Below are 18,894 nucleotides of genomic sequence, written 5' to 3' on the forward strand. Positions count from 1 at the left end.
TTTGGGTTTTTTTTAAAAAAACCCTTTCCTGTAATATTTGCTATTGGGCAGAAGCGTGCCCCGCTTTGCCGAAGGCATCATCATCATCATCATCATCATCATCATAGGCAGTTCATGATTTCCCCCAGCAGGTTAGATCTACAGTAATTTCGTTTTATTTTATTTTATGTGGTTGGGGAAACCACCTAAAGAAACCGGGAAGTTCCATCTCCAGAAAAGGCGATGAGCTATTCTTCTCATTTCCTATCTCTACGTCCTATGACTCCATAGCCCCGCCTACCCGATCGTGGCGCCCTGTAATGAGGCAGCGGAAAGGGGGCGGAGCCAAGTCGAGGTGCTCTGAGCTGACGCTCGCGAGCCCTACTGAATAAGGGGAGAAGTGGCCGTTGGGACTTGGGGAGGGGGAGAGGTTGAGTGTGTGAGAGAGACGCATCCCTCCACTTCGGGAGGGTTTTCTCTCCACTATGAGCTTCCTGATCGACTCCAGCATCATGGTCGTATCTCAGGTAACGAGGCCCTCGCTCCTTCCCTCTTTCTCCCCCCCCCACGCAGCCACAGCTATGTGAACCCCCCCCCCCGAAAAAGGAGTTGGAACTTCCTAGTCTCCTCGTCCCACTTGAGCTCGGCAGAACGAGGCGATAGGAAGGTGGACGGGACCACTTCCGGCTGCAGGTGGAGGAGGATGGACTGTACCATTTTTGAAAGTGGGCGGGGGGAGAGACTCAAATTTTCCAGTGCTTCAGTATGCTAAAAGAGAGAGACAAACCCGGTGGCATAGAAGGGATTGGGCTGGGTTGGAACTTCTCTGCTTGCAGAGTTTTCTCTTTCCAGGTTTTTCACCTGCAGGAACCTCCAGGAGCAATGACATTTACCTGTACTCTGAAGTGGTGCACCTGTTCTGCCAGCTCATTGTGCAGCATCTGTAGACTAGGCCTCTGCCAGCTCTGCCAAAACAGAGTGGGAGGTGGGCTAGGGCCCTCCCGCCTTATCATGTGGCAAGCTCTCTCTCTGTCTCTCCCTCCCTGCCAACTTGCAATCTTTCAACTTGTTTCCCATGTTTCTTAAAGGGGATGCCTCACTTCAGAAGTGGCTTATGGGGTCCATTTTAATCCACGGTTCTTCCAGATTGCATGTGGGGTTCTTGGCATACTTGGTTTGTGGGATTATTATTAATTAAACTGCCTACTTGCTTGTTACACCAAAGGCGTCTAAGGGAGTTGCAACTTAAAAACATAAGAAAAAGTAAAAGCACCTTGTAACCTACCCATTTACACAAAAACACATTTGGGTCATGAGCACAGGAAATTCCTTTGTAAGGATGACCATGTTTATATTTCATATCTTGGGTGTTCTAGTGTGTTAGGGTGGATTACAGAACTTTAAAATAAACATTTACAAATAGTTCAAAACTCAAGTACTTATGGCCAGACTTTTGTTAGTTTTTTGAAGGATGTTGAAACATAGACGTTTATAATCTTAAATTGTATGCTGGACTTTTAAACTGCTGCTATGCTGTAGTTGGATAATATATGTATTTTAAAAACTGTTTTATGGTGTTGTTATGCAAGCCACTTTGGAAGAGGTTTGTCTTGAAAGGTGGCATAAACAAATACAATAGGATTGCATTGTCAGTGTTCTAATGACACATACTTCCAGAAGTTCAAAACCTTGGATAAAAAGTATATTGACTCCCACTCTCTTCTGTTTTTAATGTGCCAGAACAAATAGATGAAGTATTGCTGCTATCTTCTCATGTGGCATGGCTTCAGTGTTTGAAACTCCCATTGTTCAAGGTGCATTTTGCAACAGGGAATTTCATTAGCGCGAGCAGTTTCTTATCTCTGTGTGCAGTACTGTGGCTGAGATTTCAGATTAAAACTGTAGAGTGGAAGGAAAGGAGAATGCTTTTCTGGCTCCCCATGTCCAGCTACTCTCTGAAGACTGGAGAAGAGACCCTCTTAAGAATATTATGGGGGTGGGCAGGGGAAGGACACTAGACCATGTGAAAAATGAACATAATATTTTATCTGCAGTTTATTTTCAGCTTTGTATTCTTGTTATAAAAAAGCGCACCTAGACATTCTGTTGTTGCACCCATAACCTAGGTTTAAGGTGCTATTTAGCTACTAGTTTTCATAATCTCAGTTTCTAACACTGCATGGCTTCATATTTTAGAAACCTCTTTTTTTTGTCAATACTGTTTATTTGTTCTAGGAAGAAACAAATCCCAATCTAGTTACACCACAGTTTAAAAACAACTTTTATTTTAGCGTATCAAGTATCTTACTTTGAAAACAGAAATATACTTGCATGTACTAAGAATTTTTAAGATTTCAGAATTTTGAAACCGTTAACTGCCCTTCTGTCCCTCTGCAGGTGCTATTCTTTGGATTTGGATGGCTGTTCTTCATGCGTCGGCTCTTCAAAGATTATGAGGTGGGGACCATCAACTGTAACTTTATTGTGACCTGAAAGTGAAGCTGCCAGTATAGGAAGAAATAAAGTTGAGTTCAAATAATTTAGGAAACAATCCTGAAGTAGATGTCAGGGGATCTGCAGGAGCCTAAGCATCCTTGTTCCCCAAACTGGTTGCAAAATTCTGCCACCCCTGGATTTATTCTCTCCTATAGTGGTCAATGAGGGAAACCTTACAGAAACTGACCATGACAGGAAGAATAAGAAAAAGCCTGTCCCTCCACCTTCTGCCCTGGCTGGCAGTTTCTCTGCTGGGAATCTCACTCCTTCATATTGTTATACCGTCTTATACCTGCTTACCTGAGAAGAAGCCCTCTTGAACTCAGGGGCTTACTTAGGAAGCCACCTTATACCAAGTTGGAGCAGTCGCCCATCCAGCTCGGTATTGTCTTCACTGACTTGCCTCAGCTCTCCAAGATTTCAGTCAGGGAGTTGTTCCTAGCCCTACTTGGAGAGGCTGGGGATTGAAAGTAGATGTTCCATAGTCAAAGCAGATGATCTACACTGAGCTATGGCCCATGCTTACTTCTGAGTAGGTTTGCATATTGGCTAGCTCCCTAGGGGAACCTTTGGCCATCCAGATGTTAACAAATGACAACTCCCATCAGCCTCAGCAGGCATGGACAGGGACTAGGGATGATGGGAGTTGTAGTTCAGCAAGAACTGGAGGGCCAAAGGCTCTGCACACCTGCTCTACTAAGCACATTCACTTGAGTACAAACATCATTGAGACATGGTTGTGAGTAGTTATGCATCGGAATGGACTTTAGGACTCCTTACTGTTATGTTTGTTTGATCAGTTGGATCAAAACACAGTTTAGAGTTAATTTGCTTACAATTTTAGAAAGATTTTCTGCATTTAATCGGATGTCAGAGAAAAGAGTTACAGGAGGCGAAATAATTATTTGTTAACCTATCAATAAAGGCTTATTTGAGAACTTGGGTATAGGTCCCATTATATGTTTGCATCTTAAAGCACCGACATATTCTTTCCACTCAGAAATGAATGTCAAATACTTTGCTTGTGGAAGTGACTTCTGTTTCTGCTCTACTGGCTTTATTACAGGTGCGGCAGTATGTTGTACAGGTTGTCTTCTCTGTCACTTTTGCATTTTCCTGCACCATGTTTGAACTTATCATTTTTGAGATACTAGGGGTCCTAAACAGCAGGTAAGCATAGCAGCTAATGTTAGAATGTTTCAGAAAGGACTGTCACCTTAATGCCTTTGATGGGCTCATTTATTTGTTTTGTTCTGGTCCTGTCAATCTGTAAATGATTAAGAATGATTTTAAAAATTCCTCTGTGGTGATGATCTGGTAGTGAACAGCCCTTCTTTTATTTTTCAGCTCTAGGTATTTTCACTGGAAGTTGAACCTCTGTGTGATTTTGCTTGTTCTTGTATTCATGGTTCCCTTTTACATCGGCTACTTTGTTGTGAGCAACATCCGATTGTGTAAGTTTGCATGTACCTCAAAACACTATAGTGGCCCAAGTGCTTTAGGTTGCCATCCAAAGTAACACTTGTCATTCCAAACAGATAACGACCTTAATAATTTTTGACTTTCTTTGTTATTAATTTTAGTGCACAGACACAGACTGCTTTTTGCCTGTGTTGTCTGGCTAACATTCATGTATTTCTTCTGGAAACTGGGGGATCCATTTCCTATCCTCAGTCCAAAACATGGTGAGTTTCATACAACATTTCAGTTCATTGTCTGCTGCTTATGAGCTCCCTGAAATGAATCACTGTGTGTAGCGTACAGTATCTGTACATAGCATACCTGACTACTTATGCTTGCTCTGTGCTGACAAAAGGGACCCTCATGTTTAATGGTATTCTGGGGGAAAGTCAGGGTCTTTGAATTAATGTATGGTTTTTGTTGACACTTGATAGATCAGATACTCATACCACACAATCTAGTGCATATTTACTCATAAGTTTCTTTCTTAGACTGCAGTTCTAACTATGTTTACTCAAAAGTAAGACCTGTTGAATTCAGTGGGGCTTACTTCCAGGTAAGTGGGGTTAGGACTGCAGCCTTGGATGCTTTCTTATGTCACCTGGATCTTTATTAGCCCTCTAAAGTTGCAACAGACACCTGCAATCACATGCTCATTTTGTAAAAATAGTAAGTCCCGAGGAAATCCTGACCTATAAAATTTATTATTTCTAGAAAGAACTTTTCAGCACATGGTGTGTCCTTCAGAAATTGAGTATTCCTGTATTCCTTTGCTTATCGCAAGAGGTGTATGAGATGGCACAACATTTTTTCTAGTATCCTTACAGAAGAGTATTCACATTGCTTTGAAATTACACCAGTAGATGCTAAATAACTGAAGTTATGCTAGAAATTTTAGAACAAAATGATTTGTGCAAGTGTAACTATATTCTGTATTCTTGAGAACGTAGTGACAGAAATAACTTAATATTTTCTTTTCTTAGGAATTCTATCCATAGAACAACTCATCAGTCGAGTGGGAGTGATTGGGGTGACCCTCATGGCTCTACTTTCAGGGTTTGGTGCAGTCAATTGCCCATACACGTATATGTCTTATTTTCTCAGGTAAATGGCGTTTCCTGATTTTTGTTTCCTTCAGCACCAAGTTTTCAGAAATGTCTCCTCAGAGTTGATAGTTCCACCCCCATCCCCTCTGTGGGATGCTGATTCTAGCATTATATGTGCAATTTTTTAATTGGCCCTATCTAGAATATGAGTACAGTGGTACCTTGGGTTACAGACGCTTCAGGTTATGCGTTTTCAGGTTGCGCACCGCACCAAACCAAACCTGGAAGTACTAGAACAGGTTACTTTCGGGTTTAGGCGCTCACGCATACGCAGAAGTGCTAAATCGTGCTTTGCGCAGAAGCGCCAAATCACAACCCACACGTGTGCAGATGGTGCACTGCGGGTTGCAAATGTGCCTCCTGCACGGATCACGTTCGCAGCCCGAGGTTCCACTGTATTGTGCTCCACTGGAACTGGGTTAAGAGGAGCGGCTCAAAATTGGGGAAGCCTTGGGTTGGACATTACTGTTATTGGAAGTCAGAACCATATCAATAGGTTTGTATGGGTGTCTGTTACAGGAACGTGACAGATGCAGACATTCTAGCTCTGGAGCGTCGTCTCCTCCAAACCATGGACATGATCATCAGCAAGAAGAAAAGGTGAGACCAACTACAGCAGGAAATCCTTTACTTCTTTTGAAGTAACTTCATCACAGAAATTTGCCAGTGGATGGATGATTTCTATGGTTTAGAGGATCAGAGAATAAAAGAGCTAAAATAGTTTAAAAACTGATGAACTGGATGGAATGAGTTTGTTTAAAATATTCTTATACTAGCTCTTTATTTTTTTTAAAAAAACCGCATGCGGCGGTTAACAAAAATAGAACTTATAGAAATTGTGATAAAGCAAAAATATAAGAGCTCTACAAAAATAAAAACCAATATAAAACAACCCATAGCAGATATTACAAGGTCACAGGAGGTAGATATTGAAGGCCTGCAAAGGCCTGGGAGAAAAAGTCAGTTTTAAGCAATCGCAGAATGAACATCATTGGTTGCCGCTTGCCTTTTACAAGAGGTGATGATTCCACAAGTGGGTTCCTCTCCTGACAAAGGGCTTCCATTGTGGCTAATTTGGTCCCCAAACCATGCTGAAGTGACTCGTATCAGTTTCTTCCAAGAGTGCCTTGAGCTGAGCTGCCACCACCCTTGTGTTGTGCCATTAGATGTGAATTAGATGCCACAGGAAGGGGAGTCATTTGAAGTGGCCTCTATGTTGTGCCTGTTTCATATGCTCCATGAGGCATCCAAATTTTGATTTTCATGGGTAGAACTGCCAGCTACATAAATAATACTGATCATGTTTTCAGTAAAGAAGTTTCTATGTTTTATTATGATGAATTGTTTCAGGATGACATGAGCTGCCTTGAAAGGGTTAGCACTGATAGATAGCATATAAATGATGACATAAGTAAAGTAAACGTAAACTTTGTGAACTAATGCCATTACTTTAATGGCTGAAATCTGCAGAAAAGCTTTGCATTATCTTTATTACCTAGGAGCAAAATAAAATACATTCTTCTATCAGTACCTAATTGTGGAGGCCTCCTGACTCTTACCTAATGACATGGAAGTCAGCTACTGATATTGCTTAGAAAATGCATGATTACCACTTTCCTGAATTGTGTTAATGTACACTTTTTCAAAGGTTCGTCTGTTAGTTGACAGCAATGTTTTGAATTCCAGATTTTGAAAAATCTAAACTTTGAAATGTGAATTGTTTTTGGTTCTAGTTTGTATCTCTCTTTTTTAGCACTTGACTTTTCCTCCCAATCAGGATAGCGATGGTTCACAGAAACATGTTCCAGAGAGGGGAAGTTAACAACAAGCCCACTGGTTTCTGGGGGATGATAAAAAGTGTGGCATCATCTTCACCAGGCAGCGAAAGTATCCTTTATTTCCTTCGTTCTACTTTGGGGAATGGGAAAAGGGGAAACCATAATGGAGCTGAGTTAAGATAAAAGGAGAAGGGGGAAATGTAAGGATCCCATTTACTATTGTGCAGATTACAGACTCTGCAGAATCCCTTACCTTCCACTCCTTGGATTAGCATACTTCAGAGTGAGCAACTCTTAACTCAAGCCTGCAAGTGCTAAGCACCAGGGCCTGATCTAGTGGGGGCAGTTATGCTCATGCCCACTTCTACATAAGTGAGAAATTATTATAGATGTTGCCTGATGGGAAATATGGAACTGGGCATGGATTTAGTTATGTAGCCTCAATATATCAGTACCATGCATTGCTAATACCATACAGCAACATGATTTACAGTACCATACAGCAACATGATTTTCAGGGGACTGATAAGCTGCTGTAGAAGCATGTAGTTCTGGCATTAGTATTGCTATATGTATATTTTAGTATACAACATGCATCCCCAGTTGTAATCCTGCAGGTGGCAGCAGTGTACAGTTTCTGATTTGTAGCCCAGGAGTTAGAAAGTAAAGGACCTGTTATTTCAGAAAATGTCAAGGCTTTTTTTTTTCATGCGATGGCTCAGGAATGAAAAGCAACATTGAAATATGTATTGTTTTTGGATGGCATTATACATGATTTTGTCCTTGACAACTGTCATTGACCAGATCTGGCAGTTATCCAGCAGGAGGTAGATGCTTTGGAGGAGCTGAGTCAGCAGCTTTTCTTGGAAACTGCTGACCTGCATGCTACCAAGGTGCCGGCAAAGGGGGACTGTTCTCATGCCTGATGGGTGGGTGAAAGGGAAAAAAGACTTTAGAAATCTACCAGCAAGCGAACATGATACAGGAGACATAGCTTTATGATACTCTGATAAGTAGCCATTAGCCTTCTCTGGGATCATGTCCACTAGAGTAAATCACAATTTTATGTTGCATTTGGTTATCCCAGTCTAGATATATTTTTGTTCATATTATTGCTATTTGCACTTCTTGATCACTTTAAAAAAATTCTAACTAAAAGTGACTTTTAAAAAGCAACATAAAACTAAAGCAGAGTAAAAGCCCAAAATACATTCATAACACATCCCACCTACTTTAGTAGATAATTCAAGGTCTATGGCTTAGTGGAAGAGACAAAGTTTTGCCGGGTGCCTAAAAGTAGATAGTGATCAGTGCAGGTGTGCTTCCCTTTATTAATCAAGGCTTCATCAAGTGGTCAATATGTGTGCCTTATTGAAATTTATTGAAAGGGAGAGCATGCATGTTGTTGTAACATTAAGGGCATTCCTGGAATCTTGGAGACCTGGGCTTATTCTGTTGTGTCACTTGAATTTATACACTCCAGGGCCTATGCAAACATGGCTCTGGCAGCACAGATTCTTCATCTGTAAAGGGGTCTGCTTGCTTTTTCTGTTACATGGTCTGTATGAGATGTTTATTTCATGACAAGAAACCCCTTGAGATATGATGTGCTGGTTTTAGAATGCATCTGGATGCCTCCTGAACCTGAACATTTTCTTCTTGCAGGAGAGGATAGAATACTCTAAAACATTCCAAGGGAAATACTTTAACTTTCTGGGCTACTTTTTCTCAATCTACTGTGTCTGGAAAATTTTTATGGTATGTATCTGTGCCATTGGAATGGCAGTTTATATTTTGCAAAGGCTGTGCTTGGAAGGAGAGATTTCTGCATTTTGGAATCTTAATATGTACCGTATTTTTTGCTCTATAAGACTCACTTTTTCCCTCCTAAAAAGTAAGGGGAAATGTGTGTGCGTCTGTCAGAGCTGCTACCAGGTCCCAGCTCACATAGGACCACGCCACACAGCGTCCACTTTAAAAGAGTCTTTATTGAGTTACAGGTTTCATTTCCGAACTGCAGCGTGCAGCTCTACACCTTCTGCCCTAGGTCGGCGAAGACCCATCTGAGTCCCCGCCTCTTGCACACCAGCTTAATACCCTAGCCTTGCTCCACCTCCTTCGCCTCTCCCTACGTCTCTGGGTCCTTCTGCCCCCCTGGGACTCCTCCCTTCTACTCTCCTCTGACGCTGACCCCCCTGATCCTTCCGCTTCCTTTCGGCGGGCTTTGGGACCTGGCTCACTCTCCGGGCTGCTTACTGCTCCAGCTTCCGCTGCATTTGAACTTGGCGCGCGCGCCCAACTCTCTACTTTCCTCTTGACCGTTGCCTCGCTCTCTGAGGAGGGCGTGACCACCCCTGACTCGTGCCCTCCCTCCTGCTGACGGCCTCCGGAACCCGATGCCTGGCTGCCTTCCTCCCTGCTGCTCTCAGTCTTGAGCGTGGGTCCCGACTTCCAGCTGCTGCTCTCTGAATCTCCTCTGTTCCCTTCCTCCTGGGGTGTCCCCCCGGATCCCCCCCTTGCTCTGCTCACTGGGGCTCCCTTTTGGGAGTCCTCTGACTCACTGCTTAGGCTTGGAGATCTCGGTTCGTCATCATCACTCATTCTCCCTTCGGCTTCCTCCCCCTCGCTCTCTGTTTCCACCCTTCTCTGCGTCTCTGCTTCTGAACCCCTGACATCCATCCCCCCCTCGAAGCCCCCCCTTCCCCCCTCCCCGCTGTCCGGTGTGGGTGCTGGGCGCTCCATCATCATGGGAGGGAATGCTGGATACAGGTCGCTCCCCGTGGGTGGCCGCCAACTGAAGACCTCCGAGTCTTCCCCCTCTCGGTCGTCGACGTTGACTTGTTGCTCTTCCATCTCTGTACCGCCGTGCTCGAACCCGAGGTCCTCCCCGAACACGTCCATGTCAGTCTCTGCTTCGGTCGCTCGACCTGGCATCTCCAGCCACTTCCTGCGCCATTGCTCCTCTGGTCGATCGTCCCACCAATACGAGTTGCCTGATGCCGAACCTGCCGGTGAACCTTCTGGGGAACGGGTGCTCCGTGCGGGTTCCCCTTCTGAGTCGAATCCATGGAACGTGCTGGAAGAAAGTGTGGGTGTGAACAACCAGTCGTCGAAGAAGCTCGCTGGCATGGGTTTGTGTGGGAAGAGGGCATGAAACTCGTCCTTGAGCAGGGGTTCCTCCAAAGCGTAGTCTGGTACCCAGCTATTGGCGCTGGCCCGGGTGCCCTCTCTGGCTAAGAGGTATTCGACTCCCTCTTCCCCCCATCTGGAGTCCAAAATCTCCGTGACCTCGTTGATGTGGTCCTGGTGCTTCACCTCCCGCGTCTCCGTCCGTTCCCGGAGCGGACTTGGCGCCGTCCCTGGCTCCTGGAACCTGTGAGGTGCCTTGTAGGGAGTGAGCACCGACCTGTGGAACACCGGATGCATTCTGGAACCCTCCGGCAGCGCCAGTCGGAAGGCTACCGGGTTGATCTGCGCTTCGACTTGGTACGGACCGATCTGCTTGTGCCCCAACTTCTTCTTGGCAAGTGACCTGGTCGGCACTGCGTGGGCTGCCAACCAGACCCAGTCTCCCACTTGGATCACTTCGCCAACCCGCCTGTGCTTGTCAGCTTGCACCTTGTAGGCGTGCTTAGCTAGCTCCAGCTGCCGTCTGAGTTGATCGTGGACCGCCTGCAGCTCTGACGCGAACGCGTCCGCCGTCTGTGGTTCTCCTTCCCCCACTCTCTCCAGTCCCGGGAAGGTTCTGGGATGCCTCCCATTGTTGGCAAAGAACGGCGTCACTCCTGTGGACACGTGCTTCGTGTTGTTGTAAGCGAACTCGGCTAGCGGCAGGTAATCCACCCACGTCGCAGGCTGTTGATTGGCATAGCATCTCAGGTACTGCTGCATGATGGCATTGACCCTCTCTGCTTGCCCGTTGGTCTGCGGGTGTCTTGCTGATGCCAGATTGACCTTGACATTTAGAAAACCCATCAGCTTCTGCCAGAAAGACGAGATGAACTGGCGTCCGCGGTCGGACAGGATAGACCGTGGCAGGCCATGCACTTTGAACACGTGATCTATGAACAGTTTGGCGGTTTGTTCCGCCGTGGCCACCTTCGCACACGGAATGAAATGTGCCATCTTGGTGAACAAGTCCACCACCACCAGCACAGCTGTCTTGCCTCTCGAGCTGGGTAAATCCGTCACAAAGTCCAGGGCCACCCTCTCCCACGGTTCAAACGGCGTTTGCAGCGGTTCTAACAGTCCCGCCGGTGGTCTGTGTACCGGCTTGGCCCTCTGGCAGGTGTCGCACCTCGCGACGTAGTCCGCGACCTCCCCTCTCAGCCTGGGCCACCAGAAGTCTCTCGCGACTAATTCCATCGTTTTCTCTGTGCCAAAGTGACCGGCCGTGGGTGCGTCGTGCAACTGTTGCAGTACCTTGGCGCGAAGGTCGTCTCCTGGTACATAGACAGCTCCTTTGCGTAGGAGCAAGCCGTCCCGCACCTGGAACTCGTCCGTGGTAGCCGTGCCTCTGAGCAGTTCCGCCATCTTGTCTTGCGCGAATGAGTCGTCCCGCAATGCACGTCGCACCGCATCCAGGTCTACTGTAGCTGAGGCACACGCCCACGCCGTCGGTGCGAAGATGTGCATGGCCGCCGCTGGCGTCACCTCTTCTAGGTATTGCGGTTTTCGGGACAGTGCATCCGCCATGATGTTGGTGTCTCCTGGGACGTACTCTATTCGGAAATTAAAGTCAGCAAAGAACTCCGCCCAACGTATCTGCCTCTGGTTCAGGAACTGAGCCGTGCGCCAGTGCTCCAGATTCTTGTGGTCCGTGCAGACCTGCACCGTGTGCTTGGCGCCGATTAGGAAGTGCCTCCACGCCTTGAAAGCTGCATGAATGGCCAGCAACTCCCTGTCCCAGATGGTGTAGTTCTGCTCCGACTTGCTGAGCTTTCTGGAGTAGAACGCTCCCGGCCGCCACACCCCCTGCGGGTCTCGCTGCAGCAGAACAGCTCCCACGGCTCTGTCTGACGCGTCTGTCTCTACCCTCAACGGTTTACTGGGGTCGATATGCAGCAGTTGCTTCTCCGATGCGAAGAGATGCTTGAGCGCTTGAAAGGACTGTTCCGCCTGCTCCGTCCAGATGAACTTCTTTTTTTTGGAGCTGAGCGTGTCCGTAATTGCTGCCGTCTGCATCGCGAACCCCTTGATAAACTTGCGATAGAAGTTGGCGAAGCCGACAAACCGCTGGACCTCCTTCCGGTTGCGCGGGCTCTTCCAATCCAATACCGCACGAACCTTGGTGCTGTCCATGGCTATCCCCTTGTCCGACAACTTGTATCCCAGGAAATCCACCTCCGTCGTGTCGAACTGGCACTTCTCCAGCTTGGCGTACAGTCTATGTTGTTGCAACCTGCTGAGCACCTCCCTCACGTCTCGGTCGTGAGCTTGCTGCGAGTCAGAGAAAATCAGGATGTCATCCAGGAAGCAGACGCATGTCTTGTAGAGGAGTCCCTCCAACACGTGATGCATAAAAGCTTGAAAACAGTGAGAGCCATTTTGTAATCCAAAGGGCATAACTCTGTATTCGTAGGTGCCCAGCGGTGTGAACATGGCCGTCTTCCACTCATCGCCCTCCCGCATGCGGATGAGATTGTACGCCCCTCGCAGGTCCAACTTGGTGAACACGCGTCCCTTGCGTACCGTCGCGAGGAGGTCGTCAATCCTGGGCATGGGGTAATCAGACGGTTTGGTCATCTGGTTCAAAAGGCGGTAGTCCACAACGAGTCTTTTTTGGGGCGTGTCTTTCTTTTTCACGAAGAAAACGGGACTGCCCCCCACTGCCTTGGACTCCCTGATGAAGCCACGCTCCAGATTATGCTCGATGAACTGTTTGAGTTCCTGCATTTCATCTTCAGACATGGAGTATAGCCGCCCCTTCGGCAGCGTCGCCCCCGGTAGGAGGTCAATCTTGCAGTCATATGGCCGGTGAGGGGGTAGCTTGTCCGCCTCCTTCTCGCAGAAGACCTCCAAAAAGCTCGCGTATTTGTGGGGGACCGCTTGCAACGTTCCCAACTGCAGTTGCGATTCCTCCTCCTCTCCCTCCCGACGGGGCAGGATGCAGTGTTCTGCGCAATAAGAGGAGCCGAAGATCAGTTGTCTCTGGTACCAAGCCAGTGTCGGACTGTGCCTGTCCAGCCAACTCATGCCCAACACAATGGGCGTGTCCGACAGTTGGGTGACATTAAAACTGATGACTTCCCTGTGGTTGCCAAGGCGCATCACCATCGGTGGCGTCTGCTTCACCACCTGCCCCCCTAGCAACTCTCTGCCATCCACTGTGACGACTTGCAGGGGCAGAGTGGCAGGCAATAGCTGTATAGCGTGCTGCTCCACAAAGCTCTGCGCTATAAAGTCTGCGTTGCTTCCAGAATCCACAGAAAGCGGCACTTCGATAGTGACGCCGTCGGGTAGCTGGAGAGACGCTGTGAGCTGCACTACTGGTTTGGGTGGGAGGGGATCCGTGGGTTGCAATATCGCTGGGGACTGCTTCACAGATGCGTCTGGCTGGGCCCCAGTGTCTCCGTCTCCAGCCAGACATCGTCGTTTCCCTGCTGTGGTTCTCCTTGCTGCGTTGCTGCAGTCACCATTGCTGAGGCTGCAGTGTGCTTGTGGAGCCTCCGGGGACACTCCTTCGCCAAATGGCCTGGATCCTCGCAGATGTAACACTTCCTGTTCCCTCTAGGAGGCTTCGCTTTCACTGCTGCCGGTGCTAGGGCTCTGGCTGCTGACTGAGCCCTTGCACCTCCAACCTCCATCGGTTCCCCTCCCCCTCCTGGCGGAGGTGTGGATTGCGCACGCGCTGCTTCCCTCGGAACGAAAGAGAAACTTCTCGCTGCTTCGCGCCCTCCCTCCTTCATCTCTGCACCATGGACGTTCTTCCAGCCTCACCCCCACAGTCAGCGCCCTTTGGACCACCTCCTGCGTGCTTCGGGGCCTCTCCCCCCTTGCAATTTCATCCTTAACCGCAGAACTTAGACCCTCCCAGAAGAGGTCTCTGACAGGGGGCGAATCCCGCTCCCATTCTAAAGCACTGACCAGCGCAAAAAATCGGGCGTGATACTGCCGGACGCTCGCCCTCCCTTGTTTTAGTCCATGAATCTCCCGTCTGGCAAGATCCACATCAATAGTAGACAAAAAACACGCATCCATCGCTTTGATAAAGGCATCTGCATTCTGAAGCGCCGGACCTTTATCCCTCCACAAATTGCGCAGCCAGGCTTTGGCATCCCCATGCAAATGGGACAATATGAACCCCACCTTCTCTTCCTCATCTCTAAAGTCTTTTGCCAGCAGTTGCAGTGCGCACATTACGTCTGCTCTAAAATTAGGGTACTGTTGCAAAGCCCCATCGAAGTGAGCCACAAGCCCTCCTGCTCTCCGTGCCAATCCCACGCCCTCCGGTCTGGGTCCCGGTTGCCCTTGCTTAACAAGCATTTCAAACCTGGCGTGTAGGTCTCTGTAGGCGGCTGTAGTCTCCTCCTCCCGTTTCTTGGAAGCCAATACCTCTGAGGACAACTGGGTCACTGCCTCTTGCAACGCGGAGATCCTCTGTTCTTCCGTCATCTTGCTAACCTTTGTGAGCTTGCTTACAGACACCCCTCTTCCTCCCCTAGCGGCTTCTGCTCCCGCTGCGAGGTTTCAGGTTTCTGAAGCTTTTTCAGAGATGGGTCTTACTGTCAGAGCTGCTACCAGGTCCCAGCTCACATAGGACCACGCCACACAGCGACCACTTTAAAAGAGTCTTTATTGAGTTACAGGTTTCATTTCCGAACTGCAGCGTGCAGCTCTACACCTTCTGCCCTAGGTCGGCGAAGACCCATCTGAGTCCCCGCCTCTTGCACACCAGCTTAATACCCTAGCCTTGCTCCACCTCCTTCGCCTCTCCCTACGTCTCTGGGTCCTTCTGCCCCCCTGGGACTCCTCCCTTCTACTCTCCTCTGACGCTGACCCCCCTGATCCTTCCGCTTCCTTTCGGCGGGCTTTGGGACCTGGCTCACTCTCCGGGCTGCTTACTGCTCCAGCTTCCGCTGCATTTGAACTTGGCGCGCGCGCCCAACTCTCTACTTTCCTCTTGACCGTTGCCTCGCTCTCTGAGGAGGGCGTGACCACCCCTGACTCGTGCCCTCCCTCCTGCTGACGGCCTCCGGAACCCGATGCCTGGCTGCCTTCCTCCCTGCTGCTCTCAGTCTTGAGCGTGGGTCCCGACTTCCAGCTGCTGCTCTCTGAATCTCCTCTGTTCCCTTCCTCCTGGGGTGTCCCCCCGGATCCCCCCCTTGCTCTGCTCACTGGGGCTCCCTTTTGGGAGTCCTCTGACTCACTGCTTAGGCTTGGAGATCTCGGTTCGTCATCATCACTCATTCTCCCTTCGGCTTCCTCCCCCTCGCTCTCTGTTTCCACCCTTCTCTGCGTCTCTGCTTCTGAACCCCTGACAGCGTCTTATGGAGCGAATGCAGGCTGCGCAGCTATCACAGAAGCCAGAACAGCTAGAGGGATTGCTGCTTTCACTGCGCAGCGATCCCTCTTGCTGTTCTGGCTTCTGAGATTCAGAATTATTTTTTCCTTGTTTTCCTCCTTCAAAAACTAGGTGCGTCTTGTTGTCTGGTGCGTCTTATAGAGCGAAAAATACGGTAAATATTATTCAGCAACTAGAGTTCAGGCAGTTTTTAAAATTGACCTCTCGTTGAATTTCAGCAAGACAGATTTTAAGGCCAGAGTGGGATGTCCATCTTATAACTACATAGTATCACTGGGCAGTATTGCCTTTCTCTTTGTGTTTGTGCGTGTGTGTGTGTATGTATGCATGTGCATGCACATCCATGCTTTGTAGCCTGTTTACCATGCTGAGCAATTTCCTGTGAAAGTGTATGTGTGATGTTTTTAGTGAAGGTAGCTTAAGTAATATGATGCCTCTTTCTCTCTCATCATCAGGCAACAATCAATATTGTATTTGACAGAGTTGGAAAGACAGACCCAGTCACACGAGGAATTGAGATAACTGTGAACTATTTGGGGATCCAGTTTGATGTGAGGACTGTTTTAAAATCCACCTTCTTTCTTCAGTTTTCCTTTACTCTTATTTCATTCTACTCTGTTCTGAGCTGGATAGTAATTCAATGTGCTAACTACTTCTAAAAATCTCTGTGGGTACTGAAATGAGTGATTCTAAAACTTTAGAAAATCCATATGTATCACTGGGTTTTCAATAGAACTATGCATCTTTAAAATTTAAGTTCCAGTCTTCTGTTTGCCCAGAAGATGGCAGTACTCCTATCTTACGTACTAGAGAATGCCTATACACCTTTAGTCACTCTAAAAAGAAGTTTAAATCCAGTGTTGTGTACACCAACCTGGTAAGACCTCTTGGTTTATCTGCTATAGGTTTATATGAAAATATTCTTGCTTGAACTTCTCCAGAGGACACTGAATGCACAAACCATATCTGAAAATAAGCAGCCTACTAAATCCATACTCTGTGGATATGAGCATCTCTGTGAGCTTAACTGTTTCCTTTCTGTGTTATTGCAGGTAAAATTCTGGTCTCAGCATATTTCCTTTATCCTTGTTGGAATTATTATTGTCACCTCTATCAGGGGTTTATTGATTACACTCACAAAGGTAGGCCTGTACATATTCTTATTATATATAATGAGTATAAGCAGAAAAGTGTGAGTTCATCAGAACTTAGCTCTTAAGAATTTTAGGGCAGAACCACACAACCCTCACAACACATGCAAACACTAAAAGCAGCACCACAAGGTTGGATCCCCTCCTTCCCCTTACAGCTGTTCTCAACCTGTGGGCCCCCAGATGTTGGACTACAACTCCCATCATCCCTGAGCTCTGGCCTTGCTAGCTAGGGGTGATGGGAGTTGTAGTTCAACAACATCTGGGGACCCACAGGTTGAGAAAGGCTGCGTAGCATGTAGTTCCACCAACCTCATGATTTGTGTTGTCATGCTGAGCAACTCTCCCACCCTGAGCCACACTCTTCGCTGGTGAGGGCAAGAGAATGCTCCCAGTGTGTCTTTAACATGGGTATATAAGTGACTGTTGGAATTGGAACTGCTTCTCTTGGATAGCTAAGGAGTTGTATGGACCAATTTGATGGTTAGAAAGCCATGACATTATGCAACAGAATAGCCTTTCTACTGTCCCTTGAAATTTAATTGGAATGTTGTACTCAGAACATATTGGATTATATATCTATATATAGATGGTTTTCTGTGTTTTGTCTTCCAGTTTTTCTATGCTATCTCAAGCAGCAAGTCTTCTAATGTCATTGTTCTGTTATTGGCACAAATAATGGTGAGTGTTTTAGCCTCAAATGGTGAACAGCTACTTCTTGCCCACTCTTAGCTATGTAAGCAGCTGGAAATGGGGATGCCTGATGTTTCCTTTCTCTCTTCTGCAGGGGATGTATTTTGTGTCCTCAGTGCTTCTGATTCGAATGAGTATGCCTCCAGAGTATCGCACCATCATTACGGAAGTTCTAGGAGAATTACAGTTTAACTTCTACCACCGCTGGTTTGATGTTATATTTCTGGTCAGTGCTCTCTCCAGCATCCTCTTCCTCTACCTGGCGCATAAGCAGGCTCCTGAAAAGCACATGGCACTCTGAATCCATCTTGGTTCTTCATTGTGTGATGGACGAATGCAAAGTATTTGGCATATTGCCATCTTTTTTTGCGATGGATTATCAATTCTTGGACAAGAACCAAATATGTCAACGTAGGCAAAAGGAGAGGCAAGAAATAGCCCCAAGAAACAACCCTTGTGCTATAAGCATGTCCTTGAGTGGAAATAAATCACAAGGAGTGAAAGGGCAGCTCTCTCAAAAGCAGAATGGGAAGAAACAATTCTGTGATGTTTAGTAAGTGTGATTGGCAAGATGTCTGCTTAAATGTCTTAATCTGGAAGTAGTGATTCTGGAACTGAACATCTAAATAAACCAGCTTTTATAACAATTCACAATATTGTTGTGATAACCCTACAGACTTTGGAAATGAGCTACTTCTCCGAAGATGGAATGAAGAGTGGTGAATTAACAAGGGTCTGGATATTTCAAAAACAGCTCTGGGCAGCTTGTGACCAATCAAACTGAATGTTGCTTGCCAGGGTTTTGTTCCTACCCTGTCTAGCGCTGGCATGTCACTGTATCATTAGTGGGCTGTGTAGCCCTCGTCAAAGAAGGTATATCTCAGCCCCTTTGCTGTTTCATTGGATCTTAGCTCAGTCCTTATCCATTTCCATTCCATATTGTAAGGAGAAATGATGCAGAAAGTTGATAGCAAATATTCCTATATATATTACACATATGGTGTTTGTTTTCCTCCTTGTGGATCCCACTGTAACCTAACATATTGCTGATGAAACCTACCTCTTGATTCCAGAATTAGGTGTATCAGAGAAACCCTCCATATGGCTAGGAAGTGAATACTCAGGGTAAGGATAAGGTAGCTCAGTGAGACATGGATTAAAAATGGTTGTATGTTGTAGTTAGGTAGATTCAAAAGCTCTCTTCTAATATGGCATGAACAGACTGAAGAAGGGGCAGGGGAAACGCCTGAAAGAAGCAATTAATAAAGGCCTGCAGCTCCACCCTGTTTCCCTCCCAGCAAGAATGATCTATGAACTTTTTCTCTGCCACCGCTTCTGATGGGGAAACAGTTGCCAGACTTAGTACTGATTGATTTGACTATTGGGACAGCAGCATCTGTTTATGGAAGAGAACAGGGAAAACTCCACCAAGCAGACTGTGATTGGAAACTGAGCAGCAGCAGCTTCTTCTGCCTCCTCCGTACAGCACATGACAGAGAGGGCCGTGGGCTGAAGAGAAAGGTGAAAGACCACCTGATGCAGCAAGGGGGCAGAATGCATCGATGAAGGTTTGGAATTGTAGAAGATTTGGCTGAGGGTTGCTAGAGGAGGTCAAGGGATCTACTATATGTGGGAAATAAAAAAAGGACAGCAAGTATGATAAAAAATGAAATAAAAACCTTAGCCATGTATCTTCATGTGTATAC

At 47.0% G+C, this 18,894-nt stretch overlaps 1 protein-coding gene across 1 annotated transcript; it reads left to right on the forward strand.

Annotated features, from left to right (window-relative positions):
- Window positions 1-308: 308 nt before the first annotated feature.
- Window positions 309-18,879, forward strand: GPR89B (G protein-coupled receptor 89B). Its single transcript, XM_082220763.1, has 14 exons — window positions 309-506; window positions 2,377-2,436; window positions 3,542-3,645; window positions 3,823-3,929; window positions 4,059-4,160; window positions 4,920-5,040; window positions 5,562-5,642; window positions 6,820-6,929; window positions 7,625-7,713; window positions 8,486-8,578; window positions 15,800-15,895; window positions 16,397-16,486; window positions 17,111-17,176; window positions 17,283-18,879. Exons 1-14 carry the CDS (start codon window positions 465-467, stop codon window positions 17,487-17,489), a joined length of 1,368 nt encoding a protein of 455 aa, XP_082076889.1. The 5' UTR covers window positions 309-464; the 3' UTR covers window positions 17,490-18,879.
- The last annotated feature ends 15 nt before the right edge of the window (window positions 18,880-18,894 follow it).

This window comes from Podarcis vaucheri, assembly GCF_965113315.1.
Source record: "Podarcis vaucheri genome assembly, chromosome: 4".
NCBI classification, from domain to species: Eukaryota; Metazoa; Chordata; class Lepidosauria; order Squamata; family Lacertidae; genus Podarcis; species Podarcis vaucheri.